Source organism: Pongo abelii, chromosome 7, assembly GCF_028885655.2.
Source record: "Pongo abelii isolate AG06213 chromosome 7, NHGRI_mPonAbe1-v2.0_pri, whole genome shotgun sequence".
Classification (NCBI taxonomy): Eukaryota; Metazoa; Chordata; class Mammalia; order Primates; family Hominidae; genus Pongo; species Pongo abelii.
This window is the reverse complement of record NC_071992.2, coordinates 106695335-106717144: the sequence shown is the minus strand read 5'-3', so window position 1 is coordinate 106717144 and position 21810 is coordinate 106695335. Positions and strand designations below refer to the sequence as shown.

Sequence of the window (21810 nt, the reverse complement as noted above, 5' to 3'; positions counted from 1 at the left end):
TTCTGAAACAGCATCCTGGTTCTATTTTGCATTATGTTTTCTTGAAAACGCTGATTTGTCTAGGGATATGCATGAGATCTAAGCCAGGCTATCATAATTCAAAACCAGGAATTGCTGAGAGTTATTGGGAAATAAAAGCAGTTTCTCTGAGTATTTGCTAAGCCAGTGGCAATATGAACCTTGAGCTTCTAGTAACCATCTTGGCCTCTCAGCGAGAGGGCCCTCCCAAGAGAACAGCTAACACAGGCAAAAGAAGAGGTGAGAGATGATGGGAGACAGATTTTTCAGCAACACCATTTGAGTAGCTACCTCCAGCACACATGAAATCTGTCTCTGGACCTATAAGACATGTGAGCCAGATAATTATTACCTTAAGTCAGCTTAATTTGTTTCTGTCACTCACATCCAATAATTCTTGCCTACTACAAAATCATTTGCCCTGCTGTGACTTCTCTCAAGTAGGGCCTAAGAGGAGTTGAGAAAAATCTGTCAAAAGTATGTTATTCTCTCTACAGCTTCGTGGTTCCTCTGACTCCATCCCTCATCTGGTATGCAAAGCATTCTGAAAATCATGCCTCTCTCTCAAAAAAAGCATACATCTGCTGGCCTGTATCTGCTATGCCAAGAAAGCTACTTAAAGCCTGGACAAAGATCAGCCCACTGCCTAGTTTCCACAGCCAAACCTCAGTTCATGGATAGAAAGAAGTTTTAACTGGACTCTGTGTTCTCTGCTAGTTTACTGATGGCCAGTTCAGGGCTTGTCTGAATACCTGGAGCACAGTTCTGCCAGGGCTCCTTAGCCAAATTTGTATTGCTGAAACCCAAGCCTGGCAAGCCCAATCTGTTCATTGCATGTTAGTCTGATGTACTCTGGACTTTGATCTTCACTTTGTTCTCTTGACATATAGCCACACCATCTCTCTCTCTTTTCTTGTTTCTTCCTGTGTATCTTTCAGTCATACCACACTTGCTTAGCTGAGTACCTGGGACTGTGGCCTGCTCTATTCTCCAGGAACTTAAGTCTTGATACTGCTTTCCAAGACTTCAGCTTAGTTGAAGATTGTATAAGCTATGTTAAGCAGGAGATCACTCTTGTCCACTATTGGAATTGCAATAAGCTTTGTAGTTGCAATGTCATGCAGATTGTGCTCCATGATCTTTGGACCAACTTACTGCCTATTCCATGAGCACTGACCCTTCCTTCTTTTTCTACTGCCCACAGCATATGTCCACTTAAGCAGTGTAAAAGATAACTCAAGAGAGGAAGGGGCTTCATCACCTAACTCATCAAGCTTTAGAATGTATCTGCATGCACAAATACAAGGTGAAGCACTTTTTCTGTTTCCAAAGGAGCAAAATTCTGCCATCTGAAACAAATCCTTTGAAATCATTACTTTCCAATTATTATGGGACTTTATCTCATTGGCGCATGAAAACTGTCTTCAAATATTAGAAAGACCTGTCATAAAATATTCATATTCTGAACAGCCCTACAGAGCAGAACCAAGTAGAAGTTAAGAGAGACAGATTTCAGTTTGGTTTAAGAAAGAGCTTTTTAAACTTTCAGAGCTAGCTCAAGATGGACTATGCTCTTTTAGTAGGTGGTGATATTTTTGTCACTCTGGTGTGCTTCAGTGATTTAACAAGTACTGGGTTGAAATCCCAGTCCTCAGCACCCAAAAAATTGTTTTAACTTGGAATAAAGAACACTTGATCAGAAGATATCAGTCATCTATCTCTAGTCACAGACTCCCATCTGAGGGCCCTGGTATGCTTTTCTGTACATTCACTCTCTGACACAGAAGTGAAACATCCATCTGGTCTACCATTTGGTGTACCCTAACAATCTGGAATTCCAAAGTGCAGTGTGCTGGGAAAATTGGTTTTGGTCCCCAGGGGATCTCTCCCCTTTTTCTACTATAATTAACATCACAAAGATTTATGCTAAATTCATCATAGTTTCCTATAGCTAACTGCAAAATGTAGACAGACTAACTTTCTGATGAATGAGAACACTTTTGAGGAACCATGGAAGTTTCCTCTTAATGATCTTCCCTCTATTTATTCTTGCTCTTTAACTGGTGTGACAGTTCCAATTTGTAAGCTACCAAGCTATAGATTTAGTTTTTGCTAGGTTAGTTTCTTTTACAAACAAATTTTAAGGGCTCTAAGTATCTTTTCTGAAGAGTAACTTTATAAAAGTTGAGAAAAACGTGAGTTTAAAACATCTTTAATGAGTCTGGAAAGGGTGCAAGAAGGCTCACTAAAATGATTGAGAGATTAACAATTTTTTAAAAGAAAATGAAAGATTAAGCATATTTGGCCCAGAAATAATACAGTTAAAATGAGGCTTGACAAAAATCTGGGAAATTATGACAGTTTTATAAGGTGGACATGATATCCTTCAGGTTACTTCAGAATATTAAACTGTACACACTTCTCTTAAAGCTTGAGAAAAATCAAAGTTTTCAGCAATACTTTGCCCTGATGACAAAAACATATTTGACTTTCTTCTCCTTTGCCATGCAAAATATCCCAAGTACAGAAAGAAGCTGGTCTTTTGTTCTACACTCAATCAATTACTATATGCAAGAAAAACTCAGGAAAACTTTCCAAATGTCTGAACATAATGAAAAATATCTATCAATTTAATAATTTAAAACGTGATGGAAAGCTGGGTTTCCCATGCCTTCAAATTTCTCTTACTTTTACTCAGGGTTCTTTTCACTTCTAAAGTTGCTGCTCTGAATGAAATCTTCAGGATGTATAGATTGGGAATGTAATTCTGGCAAACAGTCACTATACAAGGATTCTAATACAGCAAAAAACAAGCAGGATGATTCATGGAATTCACATTAGAGTGAGATTATACTGAGCATTGAGCTTAAGCTTGTGCCTGGGCAGGCTTGAAAGGTGATTACAACTGCTAGACACTTTCCTTAGCATATAAGGACATGTGGTTGATACAGGTAGTTTGGTTTTGAAATGCACTAAAAACATTCTCTATGATTAAGACCTGAAATATCTACAACCTTGGTAATATTCATATACAAAAATCTTTGCAGAAATCTTTGCATAGTTATTTTGAGGTTAAATGTATTTGGGGTTTGTTTTTCTGGGATTTGTTTGCATTCCTGAGAGAAAACCTGACTGAAAAGATCCGAGTAATTCCAGGGCATACAAAAGAAAAAAAAAAAAAAAACTGCAGTGAACTACTCTTAAGGAAATTTCTCAAATGAACATATCGATTTCTTAAAATGAAAGATTAAAGAAATAAGTGACTAAAACAAAAGAGAAAAACCAGTAGAGTTAGATTTGGGAATTATGACTGCTATCTAAACGTGTGTGAAGAGGGCAATATATTTTTGTTTTGTTAAGACTTTTTTTTAAATCATTACACTACTCTATCATTTGTTCATTTAAAAGCAATTTATAAAACATGACCTTTTAAAGTCCATAAGTTTACATGATGCTTTTTTAATGTAATTTCATGAGGAATAATGTACTTAATTTTGATATTTAAAATAATTATACTGCACTATAGACACAAGCTCTAATTATGCTTCTAAACAATATTTGCTTTTCATAATCAAGCATAATATTTTAAGAGTATTTTCATGAGACAAAAGGAAAAAAATTAAGTAGCCAGATATGTTCTTATTATTTTCCTTCTTTCTTTCCAAATATTCTCAAAGTGGATAAGTCACTCCTCAAGCATGGCAAATATAATATTTGTAGCAAAAAGACTTGAATTTTTAGAGATGGCAGGAATGTGATTGGGTAACACTGTCTTAGAACATTCTTTCACAAGGAACAGAATCTTAAACAAGTTCAAGAAAATGCAGTGTATTAGGGAGATACCAATTTAATGGACTCCAAAGTGAAGTCAAAACTCCAGACATAAGTAAAGGCAGGAGCTGGGTAGCCACAGGGGCCTCAGCAGCAAATGTTCATAGACTCTGACTCTCACAGCCTACCATAAACAGTGTGAGACAGTGAGTCTGACTGTTTTGGTCCAGGTTATGTATGACTGACTCCTTCAGGCCAGGCTGTATTCTTGATTAAATTAGAGTGGTCAGGGATATGAACAGAGGCAGGATTTGGAGGAAAACTTATTTTCTTAGAAGGTGAGTGGAAGGAGAAAATAATTGGCATATATAGTGCATTTGTTAAAATAATTAAAACTTGGATCATGCAAAGATAAAAGTTATCAGTTGCTTCAAATATAGCTCCAAAATTTCTGTGCCAACGTTTGAATTAATCTCAGTAAAAGATCAAAGACTGACACTGATATCCCTTCTTAAAAAAAAAAAAGGAATTTCATGAATATAATTCAGAAGTCTCTACCTAATATACACTTTAGCTCCAAATTAAAGTTGAACATCATTATGATCAGAAAACACTTGTTGTTACTAATGCATATGAGAGAAACTGGTAGTAATAATTATTCCTTTAGACTTACTGTATAAATCATTACATATACTTCTTCAACATTTAGTAGTCTTAAAGCTATGCCAAGTAATCCAAATTAATAACTATATAAATAAAATAGCAAAACAGGCTGACAAGATCTATTGAAAACTTTATTTTTCATTAATATGAATAAATATTAATATTAATATTAATTAAATGTAACATATTAAAAATCTTCATTACACCCAATTCTGGAACTATTATGGCTTTCAATAAATATTCCAAACCCAAATGTTGTTTAAACTTCAATACTAATTGTAAGGAGGAAGAAATAATCAGCATACATAACAAAGCATTAGCATCTCAACAACCAACACCTAAGCCACAAGGGGAGCCTCTGCTCTTTTATTCTTTAAAGTATCATATCCCAGTAAAGTACAACATGGCTTTCTTTCTTTCACGAATAAACATTCTTCCCCAGTAGCGATTTAAGGAGTCAACTATTACCCCTTTAAGCCTGTCCTTCAGTAGATCCACAATGACCTATAAAGATGTTGCAGCCTGGCTCAAGTTCCTTAATAGTTTTCCCTGGCCTTCAGGATAAAGTTGAAGCACTTTTGCAAACACAGAATGAAAATTCCATCTTGTCTGGTCCTTTCTTTCCTCTCCAGATTCATCTTTCACTCTCAGCCTTCCAGCTGATACTTTAGTAGTAAGAAACTACTTGTTGCTGCTCTTCACCTTCTTCTTACAGGACTTTTCTCATGCTTCTCCCTCTGATTAGAATATTCTTCTCCCCACCCCTTTCTTTACCTAAGGAATTTGTAATCTCTCATAATGACTCAGATCCTGTAAATGTTCCCTGAGCCTACAAAATTGGGCTAAAATTTCCTCCCATTTGGGACTTATGGTCCAAAAGTGTCCTGTACATAGTTCAATTACAGCATTTATGAATTATATTGATACGATCAGCTGATTGGTCTATTTCTCCATAAAACCGTAAGCTGGTTCCATGTTGTACCACCAATACCTACTATGGACTTGATATGCTAGGGTTATTGTTAGTATAGTTACCCATGAATACTGTTTTTGTCAATAAAATACTTAAGCCATTTGATGAAGAATTTGAAACCCCAGTGAAGTCAAGAAACTTCTAAATTGGTTGTTTAAAAAATATTCAACTGCTTGAGTAAAGTGAATTTAATCTTTTAATTTTTCTTAATAGTTAGCTTCAAAAAAAAGTCTGTTTATAGATGTAGCCCAAGAGCATTTTCTTGGCATCTTGGCTCACTGCCTGGAGCCATCTCAACACTTTGCCTAAGGCAAGACAGCGATTTTTCAAGCAATGGACACACTGATAGGTCTGAAGACATGGCTGAAATGGTGGCTTCTCATATAAGGGTTTTGTAAATTGTGACTGTCACAAATAATCTGATTTGGTTCAATTGCCCAAAACAAGCAGCATATTTCTATTGCTCTATACCCTAAAGTCCTCATTATTTTATATTTTTAAGCATAGTGAGAATATAAATAGAAACTTCAGAAATGTTATGCTAATACAAAAGAGAGATCTATATAGGCAAAATAAGTAAAAGAATGGATCACCGTATACATTGGCTCTCCAGAGATAATTATGTCCTCAGGTAACAGTGATTGGGAATTCAGCACACCTGAATTGTCCAGATAACTGCTACAATTCTTCCTTTTCACTGTGTTAAGGTAAGAATGGCCTAAGAATAATTTTTAAACAAAGCAAATTGAGATTAAGCCTAAATAACAAGGCAAAATTCTACTTTTTAAATTAATGGCAGAACTATATTTATTTATAATTTATACTTTTGTTTTACATTCTGCAAAGTGGGAACAATCTAAAAACACTTCAGGGGAGCTTTCTACAAAAGATCATTATTTTCTGATTCAAATTCAATTTTTCAGAGCAATTTTAATTCCTAAAGAGGTATCTCAGAATTAAGCATAGGCAAACATGGCAAAATATACCCTCTACATTGTTCCTCCCTTTCTTCTTCCTGGACATGAATGCATTCATGCTCTCTGTGCCTCACTTATGGAATCCAGTGATAAAAAAGTTTCTTACTTAGTATTATGTGTATCAATGGTATGGAAGAGCTCGTGTAATTCTTCTCCACTGAGAACACCATCTGCAAAATATGCTTTGAATTCTTCAAAGGATAATTTTCCATCATCTGAAATGGCAAGAACAAAGAGACACAAATTATTATAATTTTGTAGATTGTTCTGTCTTTTGCTTTATAAAACTTTACCCAAACGCTTGTTCATGTACACACGTGTACTCAAAAAGAAAGAACAGCTGAAGGTGTTAAAAAGAAAAATAATTTAATATATCTTTATATAACATAGAGCACAGATGTGTACCCTCTAATAAAATATAAGTCTACAAGATTCTAGGTATTTTTTGGTTCATTTATTCACAAGACAAACATTTAACATTTAATGAACCATTTAACAGGCCATACAAGAAAGATATCCACATAACCAGATAAAGAGCTCAACACAGAGTCAATTATTTAGATGTTTTACCCTCATGGTACCAAACACATATAGGACCTAGCAGATGGCAGGATAAATATGATGTGTTTAATAAAAGTATATCAGAGTTGTTATTATAGTCTAACAAACTATGTCCATTCCTATGCCCTTTAAATCAGTGAGTACCTTTAAAGCCAAAGACATTTTACTTACTGTAGGGCACAAAGGTGAAACCCAGTCAGAGAGATAACATAGAATAAAAGAGATCATAAAAGAGATAATATATACAGATATTATAAGTATTTTATACAGTAGAATACAGTTAATGCAATAAGAGATAGAGATATTTTAACTGTATGGGAGTTTGGGTAATATAAGATTCTTTCCACTTGAGGGCCTGAGGGGTTTTAGCAGCCTTCACCCCTGACTTTGCACAACAGGTAAAATCTAGATCAGCAGAGATGGAAGAAACACATTAATAACAGGCAAAAATTTTGTACAAAACGCAGCAGCAGCAAACCTAGAGAAATGAATGGACGAGAAAAGAGAGGGAAGCATCTTTCTCTCTGTACAGGGAGCTGGTTTTTCAGTTATCTCAGATAAGCTGCCAAATAACTATAAATGATAGTAAGATCCCTTCCATCTACGATGAGAAAACTGAGGTTTAAGGAGGATGGAATTTGTCCAGGGTCATGAAACTCCTATAACGTAGTTCTACCAACAACTCTATACTGAACAAAGTGGAATTTGTCTTTGAGTAGAAGAATGTTTGATTTAATAGAATGAACTCCTTTAGATTCATCTAGAATGTTTTGTTTCCCCAAAATATGGCCCACACATTGCCTGGAGCACTGCTGAAATGCAGATTCCTAGGCCCCACCAGAGAATTAGAATCTCACAGAGGGCATGGAGGGGTGGGTAGACAAGAAATTTGAATTTTTACTATAAAGGATAAAATAAGCCTAATCATAGAATTACTTATTTTTTTCAAATAAGGACTTACAGACCACAACATTTAAAAAAAATCCTTATTTGCAAAAAATATAAGTATAAATAGTCCGGGAAGGTTTTAAATTGTATTTCATTTTGCTTTTTAACACTAAAGGCACAATAATCTAATTTTCCAGTTAATTTTTGCCAACATTTAGCTGGGCAGACACAGCCTTAGAGGTAGAATAAATCCAGATCTGAATCAAGCACAGATCCAGGGACCTGATCTTCTGGGTCCTCCTGGGCCAACCCAGCTTAGCCATTCAGGTGACATAACAACCCATTGCAAAATGAAGTTCAATCCCCAGGCTCATCAATTGCCTAATTTTGTGTTTCTGTTTTTGAATGAGGTAGTTTTATGCCTCATATGACTATTTTAAACTTAGCCCCATGTAACCTGATGGATATGCTAGACAAGACATAGTGTGGTGTTTCTACTGTGTATCTCCTTGCTTTGATGAAAAATATATTGCCAGGTTGAAAAACTGGACACAAATCAGACTGAGGTTAAAGAGCAAAAAAGAAAGACCTTTTCATGTACTATTTAAAAAATAAAAATAAAAGAAAGAAAAAAGAAAAAACAGAAATTGACCTGCTATTTCCATCTCCAACACTATGATATGTAGTGAATGTAATACATATATATTGATGATGGAATATGTTTTCCTTGGTGAATGGTTAATATTTCTCAGGTGAGTGGAAACAGGCTATTACTGCACTCGGGTTGCTGTGCACCCTGTGGATAGGGTGGGCCCCTGTAATACTGCTTTATAATTATGATAAGTAAGTGATTTAAAATAATAATGTATATTCTATCAAATAAAAGCATCAATTAATAAGTGCTCTGATGATTCTCTGGGGCTAAAAGCCTTTTATTGAGAAAAAAACCCTCTTATTATAAAAAAATATATAAAAAGAAAAAGGAAGCATTAGCTTATAGTCTTGGCTTGAAGAGTGGAAAGTATGCTTTGAAAACCTGTTGTGACCACATGCAGTATTCCTGAAAGACTTCACTTTAGGTGGCCACACTTTTAAATAAGCAATTGCAAAGAGTTACTTTTGAAGAGTTGTAGACTAGAGCCTTAATGTTAAACAAAAGTATTACATTTTTTAAAGGAAAGGGAAAAATATTCCCTTGTAGTATGATTCTGTATTTATAAAGCAATTATATATTTGTATTAGAAACATTTTATTCAAACTTCAACTTTCCTGTTGATATTTTCTTTTGAAATGGAGCAACAGAGTTAACCTTTGATTTATACTAGTTTGGCTGACAGAATAGCCAAATCTTGTGAGGTCTGATTTCCTATGGTAATAAATTTGAACTTTTACCACCAAAGGGTACAGGTTTTTCAGCTTTTTCAATTGGAATTACATGCGTTGTCCAAGTTTATCCTGAAAATAGTTGGCCCTCCTCTGCTTTACTTAAAAATTATCCTGGCCTTATATTCCAAATTCCAATAATTTTTTGAGATGGAGGCAGCAGAGTGCAGTTGCTTAGACCACAGTCTTGGGATAAAAAAAATCTTGAGTTTTTAACGCGTTTTGCCATTTGCTAGTAGAGCACTTTATCCACTGTTTCATCAAATGTTTATCAAGGTCCTAGTATGTGCCAAAAAACTGTGTTTTGTATTAAGAACATAGGTAGACAAGCTTTTATGGATCTTATAATTATGACATAGTAAATGGTACGATATAATAAGGGGGATTCTACGAGACACAGGGCGATGTGAGAGCATTTTGAAAAAAGAAAAAAAAAAAGTCTAGCTATAAAGGGATAGGGAAGGTTTCCCAGAAGAAGTGGCACTTGTGATGAGACACAGATGAAAAATAGGGGTTAGTGAAGGAAGATCTTTAAAGAGAAAGAGTACTCCAGGCGGGGGGAATGCAAATGACAAGGCTCAGAGGCAAGAAAAGACTTGGGTTGGAAACTGAAAAGAAAAATCAGTATACTCAGCCAAAGGGTATATATTTGGAAGCTAGAAGGAGGAGTCAGAGTTCAATATGAAGAGGAAATATCATGAGAAACCATCAAAATTGTGATAAAGAGTTTTTAATTTACCCCAAGAGTGCTCAGGAGCCACAGTCATATTTTGGAAACCTTACTGTGGATGAGACTTGCTTTCCAAACTGAGCAACAGATGGATGGTATCATCATTCATTGCTAGAGAGAACACTGAGCAAAAGCATGGAGTGAGCTAAAGAGTGTTCTTCTGGATATGTTGAGATTGGGGGTACCTGTGGAGTAAGTAGAGGCATCTAGTGCACAGTAGTAGAATCACAGGGGTCTAGAAAAATCAATGGGGGATGGGGGCTTGAGGTGTATGCTTGGGAGTTACCAATACCAAGTAATTGACTTAGAAGTGAGTGAGTTCTCCCAGGGAGAATGCCTACAACAAGGAAGAAAAGGGTCCAGAAAGAACTTTGGAAGTACCAACTAACTCCTTTAAGTTTCAGATTTCATAAATGCCTGGCTATTGAGAGGATTAAGATAAAGGCTATATAAAAAACACTTAACACAGCACCTAGCACATAGTAAGAGTTCAACAATGGTAGATATGGATTTACTAGTTCACTCTTGCTAAGTGAAGATCATTTATGTGTTTTTAATTTCCATTTTCTACTCTTCCTTGAAAAATATTTATTGAGTACACATATAAAATGGGTATTTAAGGTATGTTTAATGACAGAAATTTTTTTTTTAGGTAATCAGGTTTGTAAATCTTAAAACTAGTGTTTTTTTTTTTTAAATAAAAAGATTATTTAAACAGTAACTTAATGTCTCCTTCAAGCTACATCCACAAACATGACAACAACTAGAGCTCTGATCTGAGTATTGCCCCTCCCCCACAGCAATTTTAATCCTGTTTTTGTGAGCATTTAAAATGATTATGCTCTCAAAACACTGGTTTTCCACTTATGTATTACTTTAGCATTTTTGAACACTTTAAATATTGTAGTTTATCAAAATGAAAACATCATGTTCAATAATAATAATGGAATCCTTAGAACAAAATGAACTCATAGAAATTATTACTAAATTTAATTACTCCTATTCTGACCTTTTCATGTCATATATTTGTTTTAAAACAACTTACTAACAATATATGAAAATAAAATACCTCTTCTGATTTTAGCTCCAACATTAAGCCTTAGATGTCATCATTTCTGTCCTTAAAACAACAAAAAGCTGAAAAACCTGAAATTCAATGACTTTTCTTCAACTCATTGGACAACTGAAGTCAGGGTAAACTGCTACCCCAAATCTGGAAAGACAGGTAAAAGCAGAGAATCACAGCTAAGATCTGCTTATTTGGAACAGAAGCTACTGTAGCCATAAACTGAGAGGGACCCTTTAATGGTAGTTTTGATGAATTGCTGGAGGCTGATTGTGGATGAGCATGAGAGGGAGAAACTGCTGGGGGTGCAGACTTTGGGGAACCTCCATACTTTGGTGGGTTTTACATCCAGAAACTTCACCAGTTTCTCACAGTGAGGAGGTAAGAAAGATTCCTTTGTGGCTCTGGCAGGGGAAGGGGAAGAGTTATCAAGAAATATACCCCAAATGTTCTCCATAAAAAAAAGGTCTACTCTCCAGGTCAAAGACTTTACCAGAGCCCTGTTCCACCTGAGAGGACGGGCATTTTTCTCACTGTAGTTTATACTAACCTTTCTTCCTCAACTAAGAGCATGGACGGCTAAGTAACACCTGCAAAGGTGTCAGCCCAGGCACACATGCCCACAAAAAGACTCAGATTTAATCATAAGTTTAGAGATCAAGTCTGCTTTCCCACTCCTTACCACCACAGAAGGACTCCTGTATGATATTGGTGAATGGCAGCTGAAAGAGCTGCCAGACTTAGTCCTTTTGAGGGGGAGTACTTAGGGAAACTCAGAGTCAACAGAAAAACCAAAAAGACACAAAAGGAATTTGAAGCTTCTGGCCCTACCACTAGAGCAAACATTAAACACAGCCCATCCTAGTGAGATTGACATAAATCCTCATACTAGAGGCCTATTTATCTCAGTTCCCATTTCCTGATACATCATGCCTAGCTTTCACACACACACAAATTCACAAATCATGCTAAAGTGCAAGGAAAAGCACAGTCTGAAGAGACAAAACATGCATTAGAACCAGATTCAGATATGACACAAATCATAGAATTATGAAACAAGAAATTTAAAATAACTATGATTAATATGGCTCTACTGGAAAAAAGTACACAATATGGAAGGACAGATGGGTAATGTAAACAGATGGATAAAAATTCTAACAAAGAATGAAAAAAAATACTAGAAATAAATAAAAACTGTTACAGAAATGAAGAATACCTCTGTTGGGCTTATCAGTGGACTTGACACAGCTGAAGAAACAATGAAAGAACTTGAGGATAGGTAAACAGAAATGTCAGTATTTCTCCTCCCCTGTGACAATTTTAATCTAGTTTTTGTGAGCATTTAAAATTATTATGCTTTTAAAACACTGACTTTCTGAAACAACAATGCATAGCAAAAAGAGAATTAAAAAAAAATCCAAGAACTCTGGGAAATTTCAAAAACTGTTACATGTAATTGGAATACCAGAAGAAGAAAGAGAGTACAGGGCAAAAGAAATATTTCAAATAATAATGGCCAAGACAAAATTCATGACAGAAACCAAACCACTGATCCAGGAAGCTCAGAGAGTACCAAAGAGGATAAATCCCCTCACCCAAAACCAAACTCATACCTGAGTATATCAGATTCAAACTGCAACATACCAAAGACAAAGAGGAAATGTAGACAGAAGGAGAAGAAAACAACAAGCATCTCTGCTATAGAGGGCTAAGGAGAAGAATTGCAGTTACAGTGGACTTCTTGTCAGAAACAATGCAAGCAGTAAGAATATGCAGTGAAATATTTAAAGTATTGAAAGAAAACATCACAATCTAGATAATCTCTTCAAAGGTAATGGTGAAATAAAGTCCTTCTCAAACAAATAAAACTGAAAAAATTAATTGTCAGCAGAACTGCTCTGCAAGAAATGTTAAAAGAAGAAAGATCCAAAATCAATATCTGAGCTTCAACTTTAGGACACTAAAGAGAGAAAAATAATTTAATTCAAAATAAGCAGAAGAAAATAAATAATAAAAATTAGGGCAGAAATCAATGAAATTCAAAATAGGAAAACAATGGAGAAAATAAACAGAACTAAAATATGATTTAAAAGATTGATAGACTTGATAAACCTCTAACCAGCCTAAGCAAGAAAAATGAGAGAAAACACACATTATCAATATCAAAAATGAAGGAAGAGTTAATCATTGTTGTTCCCACAAACATTGAAAGGATAATAAAGTAGTACTATGAACAACTCTGTGTCCATAATTTCATAATTTCCCTGAAATGGATCAATTCATTGAAAGACACAAAACTGCCAAGGAGAAATAGTTAATATCCGTAGGTTGATATATATTAAATAATCAGTTATTAATAACCTTACAAAAAATAAAGCACAGACCAAATGGTTTCGCTGGTAAATTCTACCAAACATGTAAGCAAAAAATGATACCGATTCTCCATAATCTTTTTCAGAAAACTGAAGCATAAATAACACTCCCTAATTCATTCTATGAAGCTAGCATTAGCCTAATACCAAAACCAAATAAAAACGTTACAAAAAGGAAGACAACAGAGCAATATAGCTAATGAACATAAATGCAAAAATTCTCAACAAAATATTAGCAAATCAAATGCAACAATGCTTAAAAATTACACACCAAGATCAAGTGGAATTTAATTCAGGTATGGAAGGCTGAATTGATATTTAAGAATCAATCAATGTAATCCACAAAATCAACAGGCTAAATAGGATAAAATCATATTATATCAACTGATGAAGAAAATGCATTTGAAAAATCATACACCCATTAATAACTCTCAGCAAACTGGGAATAGAAAAAAACTTCTCCAACTTGATTAAAAAAAAAAAAACTACAAAAAAACTATAGCTGACATCATACTTAATGGTGGGAAAACAGATGTTTTTTTCCTTAAGATTGAGAAGAAATCCTAGGAAGTATCCTTTTTCACCAATCCTATTGAATAATATATAGGAAGTCCTACCTGTTGCTAAGACAAGAAGCAGAAATAAAGGTTATATATTATATAGATTGGGAAGGTAGAAACAAAATTGTATTTCTTCACGATGACATAATTATCAATGTAGAAAATCTCCCGAATTAGCAAAACATAAAACAAAAACCCTAGAGTTAAAAATCAAATATACCAAAGTCATATGGTACAAGGTTAATACACAAAAGTCAATTGCTTTACTTATTTCAGCAATAAGCAATTGGAATTAGAAATTTAAAACAACACCATTTATAATCGAAGCTGAAAAATAGTTTGGTGCAGATCCAACAAAATCGTAAAGGTTCTACCAAACTCTGATGAAAGAAATGAAATAGGATCTAAGTAAGTAAATAAGGAGATATTCTATGTCCACGGGTTGGAAACTCAATATCATTAAGATGTCAATCCTTCCCAACTTAATCTATTGATTCAATGTTACCTCAACCAAAATCCCAGGAAAGTACTCTGTGGTGTTTAAAAACTGATTCCAAAAAAGACCTAGAATAGGAAACACAATACTGAAGAGGAAGAATAAAGTTCGAGGACAGACACTTCCCAATTGCAAGATTTACTATAAAGCTACAGTAATTTAACCAGTGTTGTATTGTAAAACAATACACGCATAAATAAACTGATCAGAATTCAGAGTCCAGAAGTATACCCACACTAGTATAGTCAACTGATTGTTGACAAAGGAGAAAAGGCACTTCAATGAAGAAAGGATAGATCATCTTTTCAACAAATAGTGCATAAATCATTGGATATCCATGTAAGAAAATTTAATCTAGACACAGACCTAACACCTTTGAGACAGCAAAAATTAACTTCAAATGGATATTAGACCTACATTTAAAATTAAAAATTAGGAGAAAATCTAAGTGACCATGATTTGAATGATGAGCTTTTAGATATAACATCATAAAAGAAAAATTAATAAATTGGACTTCATTGAAATGAAAAACTTTTGCTCTGTGAGGAGGAGAAACTGTTAAGAGAGTGAAAGACAAGCCACAGTCTGGGAGAAAATATTTGCGAAACACATATCTGAATAAGGACTTGTATCCATAATATACAAAGAACTCTTAAAACTCAACAGTAAGAAAACAAAAGCCAACTAAAAATCAGCAAAAGATCTAAATAGACACTATACCAAAGAAGATATGCAGATGACAAACAAGTATTTGAGATGTTCCATATTGTCATTAGGGAATTGAAAATTTAAACAGTAATGAGATACAAAATCTGAAAAAAACTGATAATACCAATTTTTGGCTAGAAAGCGGAGCAATGGAAACATTCATTACTGGTAGAAAAGCAAAATAATATAGCCACTTTGGAAGACATTTGGGTACATTCTTATCTAGCAATCACATTCCTAGGTGTTTATCCAACATTTGAAAATTTTTTCCACTTAAAAACCTGCCTGTGAATGTATATCACAGCTTTATTCATAATCACAAAAAATGGGAAACAAATTATTTTATTCATGTCTCTACTGAAGTAGCTCAACTGAAGTAGATGCATGGATAAAATAATTTGATACATCCACACAATGAAATATTATACAATGATAAAAAGTTGTGCTATGAAGTCATGGAAAAACTTGAATGAATCTTAAATCCATATTGCTAACTGAAAGAAGCTAGTCTGAAAATGTTACATACTATATGATTCCAATTTTATGATCTTTTGGAAAGGGCAAATTTATAAAGATACCAAAAAGATCAGTGGTTGTCAGGAGTTTGGGGAGGTTGGAGGGAGGGTTGAATAGGACAAGCACGGAGGACTTTTGACGGTGGGTAAACTATTTTGTATGACATGCTATGATAGATATATAACATGCATTTGTCAAAACCTATAGAAATTTACTGTGCAAAGAATGAACTTTAATGCATGCAAAATCTTAAAAAATAAGAGTTCAGGGAATCTCAGGATAGAATGCAGAATGTGACAAAACAATTTAACTGTATTAGGAATGTACAAAACAATCTCACTGGAGGGATTGAGGGAGAGTGGTGCTAACTTAAGTAACTCTAAAATAGTGAAGCCTATAAGCTAAAGGCAAAAGAAACTGTATATAAGACTGTGCTGTAGTTGATGAAGCTGTTTTCCATAGGATACGAGTTAAACATTCTGATACTGGTACACATGTAGACTGGGATTAAACAATTATGTAAATAGGTGGCTGAGGCTAGGAGCCAGTTTTCTCACTATTGAGTAAGAGGATATGGACAAGCAAAGACAGGAGTCTAGAATGATCCATGTGGTAATAGATTAGAGTCTGAGACATTAATATAAACTCATGTTTAGCTCAGTATAGATACCCATGGGTACATACAGAATATTTATAGATATGAGCATATACATAGGTTAGTATACACATATGTATTTCCTTGCTTCTTAGCTGAAAGGGCTTAGAAGCAATGATGACGCATCAGTAACAATGAGCACAATTATCCAGACCTTGGTTTCTAATAACATTCTCTAATAAAAAAGACTTGTGTTCCTCAGAGAAATAATTTTTTCTAGGACTGGAGTAGAGATTATAAAAGATGAACCTGAAGCATCTGTTAATACCAGAATGTAAAAACTCCCCCACCCATAATTATGAGGGTATGTCAAAGGAACACAGTAGTCAACTAAAGGAGCTCCCAATGGCCAAAGAGGGAAAATTTGAAGAACAAAACAAATTGAGTAATATTGGATTATAATCTAAAGTATACAATAAATATCCATGTGTCCATAATGTTGTGAATAAATGTTAAATAAATAAATAAGAGAATAGACAAATCTCCCATGCAGAAGGATTCTAAATAATTCATGGAGATACTCAGCCATCAAAGAGGTAGAGCATAACTCCCCTCTCCTTGGGTGTGGGTTGGGCATAGTGACTTTCCTACAGAGTAAAGTATGAAAAGAGGTGAAAGAGTAAACTTTCCAGTGGAGAAAGCTGACAAATGCTACCTCAGCCAGGTGATCAATGTCAACATCCGCATCCTAAATCATATTGATCATATGTATCCTTGATATGATATAATGGCATTTTACCTTTGTGGTCTTTCTCTCTGAAACACATCATTCCAGTCTAATTAAGAGAAAAACACCAGACAAATCCCAAATGAAGTGCATGCTACAAAATAGCAGACCTAGTACTCCTTGAAACTTGTCAAGATTATCAAATCAAAGAAAGTCTGAGAAACTGTTTCAACCAAGAGGAGTTTAAGGAGACATAATGACTAATGCAGTCTCAGTATCTTTGATGTGATCTTGGAACAGAAAAAGAATATTAGGCAAAAACTAAGAAAAATCTGAACAAAGTGTGGACTTTAGTTGACAAATAATTTATCAACATAGATTTATCAATTACAACAAATGTACCACATTAATTAATTATAGTGTGTTTAATAACAAGGGAAACTTGGTTTCGGGTTATATGGGAACTCTGTACACTAGCTTCACAATTTTTCTGTAAATCTAAAACTTTTAAAATAAAAACTTTTCTGAAAAATTAGTTTGGGAGGCCAAGGCAGAAGGATCACTTGAGGCCAGGAGTTTGAGACCAGCCTGGGCAACATGATGAGACCCTGTCTCTACAAAAAAATTTAAAAATTAGCTGGGTGTGGTGGTGTGCACCTACAGTACTAGCTACTCAATAGGCTGACAGGGAGGATCGCTTGAACCCAGGAATTCAAGGTTATAGTGAGCTACGATTACACCACTTGCACTCCAGCCTAGGTGACAGAGTGAGACCTTGTCTCTAAAATAATAATGATAATAATAAAATATGAAAATTATGTAGCATTAAAACATTTTAATATATTAAAATATATTAAAAGCTGACTCTATATTATCAACATGGAAAAATTAGTTATACTTATTCATATTAGATATTGAAATATAACAAATACAACATATATTTAACTCAGTAATAGACTCAACAGATTCAGTTTCTTAACTCTAGACATTCTTCCCTGGCTCCATGTATTTTACAGATTATTTGGAGAAATGAAATTCGTTTCATGTGTCACTGCTTATACAAGTGTGCTTGTTTGTTTGTTTCTTTATTTATTTATTTTGAGATGGAGTCTTGCTCTGTCTCCCAGGTTGGAGTGCAGTGGCGCGATCTCAGCTCACTGAAAGCTCCGCCTCCCGGGTTCCCGCCATTCTCCTGCCTCAGCCTCCCGAGTAGCTGGGATTACAGGCACCCGCCACCGCGCCTGGCTAATTTTTTGTATTTTTAGTAGAGATGGGGTTTCACCGTGTTAGCCAGGATGGTCTCGAACTCCTGACCCCGTGATCCACCTGCCTCGCCTCCCAAAGTCCTGGGATTACAGGCGTGAGCCACCACGCCCTGCCACAAGTAAGTATATTTTGACCTGTTATCTTGCGAGGCACTTTTAGTCTAAATTTTATTGACTATAGTCACAATAATTTCTTGAAGTAGTTTCATCTTCTTCTTTGTCTTTTCAGGAGGGGAAGGAAACTGAAATATGACAAGGTTAAATGATTCAGATGAGGTCCCTGAAAGCACGCTTCCCGAGACCCATTCCTGGAAGTGGGTCATTAAAGCTGCTCTCGGTTTAAAATCAACCAAATGCTCAGATATCAGGTAGAAAAATGAATAATTCAGTCAAATGCTTGGCTCTTTACTGACTTGACATCATATATTTAGATACTTTTTGGGGAAAGCTCATTTGTTACATCAAAATATTTTTGTCACTTGGAATTGTGCTGGGAAAATGAAAAAAACTGTCTTCATTCTGAGGGAATGAATGTGTATTAGTTTTCATGGCTAGAAAGAATGTGCTCCTAATTTAGTGAAAAAAATCCGTTTAATGTCATTTCCATGGGGAATTAACAATAACATTTTATGTGAGCCTAGGAGAAAAGTAAGAAAAAAACACTTGTATTTACTCAGGCTTTCGTAGAATGACAGATGAAACGTGTCGGAGGAATATTTAGTTTGTAGCGGATGTAGATTCAAAATTAGCAACGTGATGAATACTCCATTTGTAGACAAATTTCACTGGTAAATGAAAATTAAATATTTTAACACAGGCATTAGAGGTAGAAAGAGGAGTACAATACATAATCAAATTGCTTGCATTTCCCCTCCTCTATACCTGCACTCTCACTGGATAATCACTGCTTTTTCAGATAGTTTACCCTCCAAAAGAGGAACATCTGTTAATCTTGCCTGGTCAACATCTATTCTCTCTTCTTTTGGTAGAAACACTGATTTTTGCTTGAGAGATCATCTGCTCTCTCTCCCACTCTATTTGAGGTGCAGCTTTATGCACCCATCATCTCTGGGGGAGTGTATAAAATCTAAGCCTAGAAAACCACTTCATCCAAACCCTCAGTTATTGCTTCAAGGATGGGCATGTAACTAGTTGATAAATCAGAGAAAATCTTGAGATTTTTGCTAAAATTAATGTAAAGGAGAAATTCTCTCTTTATTCTGACCTGTTGAACTGGTGGGATGGGTTCTAGGTACTATCTCGCCACCCCTGGTAAGAAAGCCTACCTGAAAGGAAGACCAACCAGACACAAACCAAAATTGAGATGTAGAGATAAGAAAGGAGATAGATAAAGAGAGTAATTTCTGAACACCTAGATAAAGCTGTACTCAAAGCTTTACCATTTGGGGGGTTTTTCAATTATAGGAGCCAACAATTTCCCAATTTTACTTTAATCTGAATTAGGTTTTTGTCACTTAAACTGAATTGGTCCTAATTGATAATCATCTTTCTTTTTTGCTAGCTATCTGAATTTTTATTCATCTTTGGAGATTTATTTGAGGACAATGAGTCCATAAGCCTTCCTAGGCCATCCTATCCCAGAGACCTCTTCCTCCTCAGAACTCGAATGCATTAGGGTGTTTTCTCACTCATTTGGCTTAGTGATGGCTCTTGCATTGTGAACGCATTGAAAATTATTGATGCTTCATTTACTGTAGCTCCTCGCTGTAGCAGAGTTGTGCTGTTGACGTTGATGTTGAAAATTAATCAATTTTCACCAGGCTCAGTGGCTCACGCCTGTAATCCCAGTACTTTCAGAGGCCGAGGCAGGTGGATCATGAGATCAGGAGATCGAGACCATCCTGGCTAACAGAGTGAAACCCTGTCTCTGCTGAAAAAAAAAAAAACCAAAAAATTAGCCGGGTGTGGTGGCACGCACCTGTAGTCCCAGCTACTCGGGAGGCGGAGGCAGGAGAATCTCTTGAACCTGGGAGGTGGAGGTTGCGGTGAGCCGAGATTGCACCACTGCGCTCCAGCCTGGGAGACAGAGCAAGACTCTGTCTCCCAAAAAAAAAAAAAGAAAAGAAAAATATTCAATTTTCTCCATGGGCATGACTCATCTGTCAAGAAGATGCTAAGCTCCCAGAGGACAATGTTGCCCCCAACCACCATGCCCCTTACCCCACCTCAAATCTCTAAGAGTTTAGAGTTTATTGACTAAGTTTTCTCAAATCCATGTGCAAAAATCAAAGGTGAGTTCCTTTTATTACACAAATATATAATTTGTCCTAGTAACGTAAAATTTTGTAAGGGCTCAGTTTTTTTACAGTCTGCCTTCCTTAGTTCACAAGTGAAGAAATCGTATCTTTAGGACCTATAAGAAATTAGTGAAGGCAAAGGGGAAGTGACATGTTTTTATTACTCACAATATTCTAAACAACATCCTTGGAACTTTATATTTACTTGGCTTTTTCTTCCCAGTAGTCCTGCAAATTCTTATTATTCCTATTTTCAAAAATGAGGAAATGAACTCAGAGAGGTTAATGAATTAGTCTAAGATCACATCCAAGTAAATGTATACTAAAGTAAATGTATTATTTTGTCTTTGTATTCCCGCCATCTAGCACAGTCTCTGGCATTTAAAGAGCACTCACAAAATATTAAGCAAATAAAGGAATGAGTGAATGAACAAATGGCAGATTAAAGTTCCAACTCTCCATCATACCATGCCACCTTAAAACAGGAACATAGCCAAAATAATTTCAAATATTTTTGTCTTTTTTTAAAATTACACTGAATCATTTGGGATTCTCCATGTGGAAATGTTGGTATTTCTAGATTTCAACAGCACAATTCTGCTACAGAGATGAGCCACAGCAAATGAAGATCCTGGTTAAGTGCTAAGACTTTTGGTTTAGAAGAAAATCTGGATACAAATCCTATTTACTCACTCCATGCCCTTGGATGAGTTCCCTATGTCTTAGATTACTCATAAATAAAATTGGGACAATGACAGTATCTTCCTTGCAATATTGTTATACAGATTAAATAAAATTATGCCCAGCACAGCATAATAATCTTTTAATAAGATTATTTACTGTTATTACTGTAATATTTTCTTGTAAAGTCTAAACCAATATTCTCATGGCCATAAAGAGTTGATAATATACAGGCTATTACATTTTTCAGTATTTTTTAACAACTTAGGTGTGATTTTGAATATTAAGAAAAACACAGAAATATCACTTATTACTAGATCAACAGATATTCACAGGAGAACTCGCATAACTAAAAGTGACCAATATTACAACAAAATCAAGCTTTTCACATGTAAGACACTTTCATAACCATAAAGAAGTTAATAGCCTCATTATCCATCTAGTTACTGAAGTCAGAAACTGGAAATCTGAAACATACACAACCTTGCACATGTCAACCTCAGTAAATGCCTTCATCTCTCTTACTTAACACTTCCAATTAATTACCAAGTCTGCTAATTATATATCCAAAAGTATCAAATGCATTTTCTTATCTCTATCAT

The 21810-nt window shown here is 35.1% G+C and overlaps 1 protein-coding gene and 1 long non-coding RNA gene across 2 annotated transcripts in view; one reads left to right on the top strand and one right to left on the bottom strand.

Moving 5' to 3' along the window:
- Positions 1 to 21810, bottom strand: part of NECAB1 (N-terminal EF-hand calcium binding protein 1) — a 173954-nt gene that overhangs the window by 134374 nt on the left and 17770 nt on the right. The window contains 1 exon segment of the mRNA NM_001133547.1: positions 6509 to 6617. Coding sequence (NP_001127019.1) covers positions 6509 to 6617 — 109 coding nt within the window.
- Positions 1 to 21810, top strand: part of LOC134761954 (uncharacterized) — a 58876-nt gene that overhangs the window by 34060 nt on the left and 3006 nt on the right. The window contains exons 2-3 of the long non-coding RNA XR_010141228.1: positions 18132 to 18388; positions 18499 to 18637. This is a non-coding gene — a long non-coding RNA (uncharacterized LOC134761954). The remainder of the gene's footprint in view (positions 1 to 18131; positions 18389 to 18498; positions 18638 to 21810) is intronic.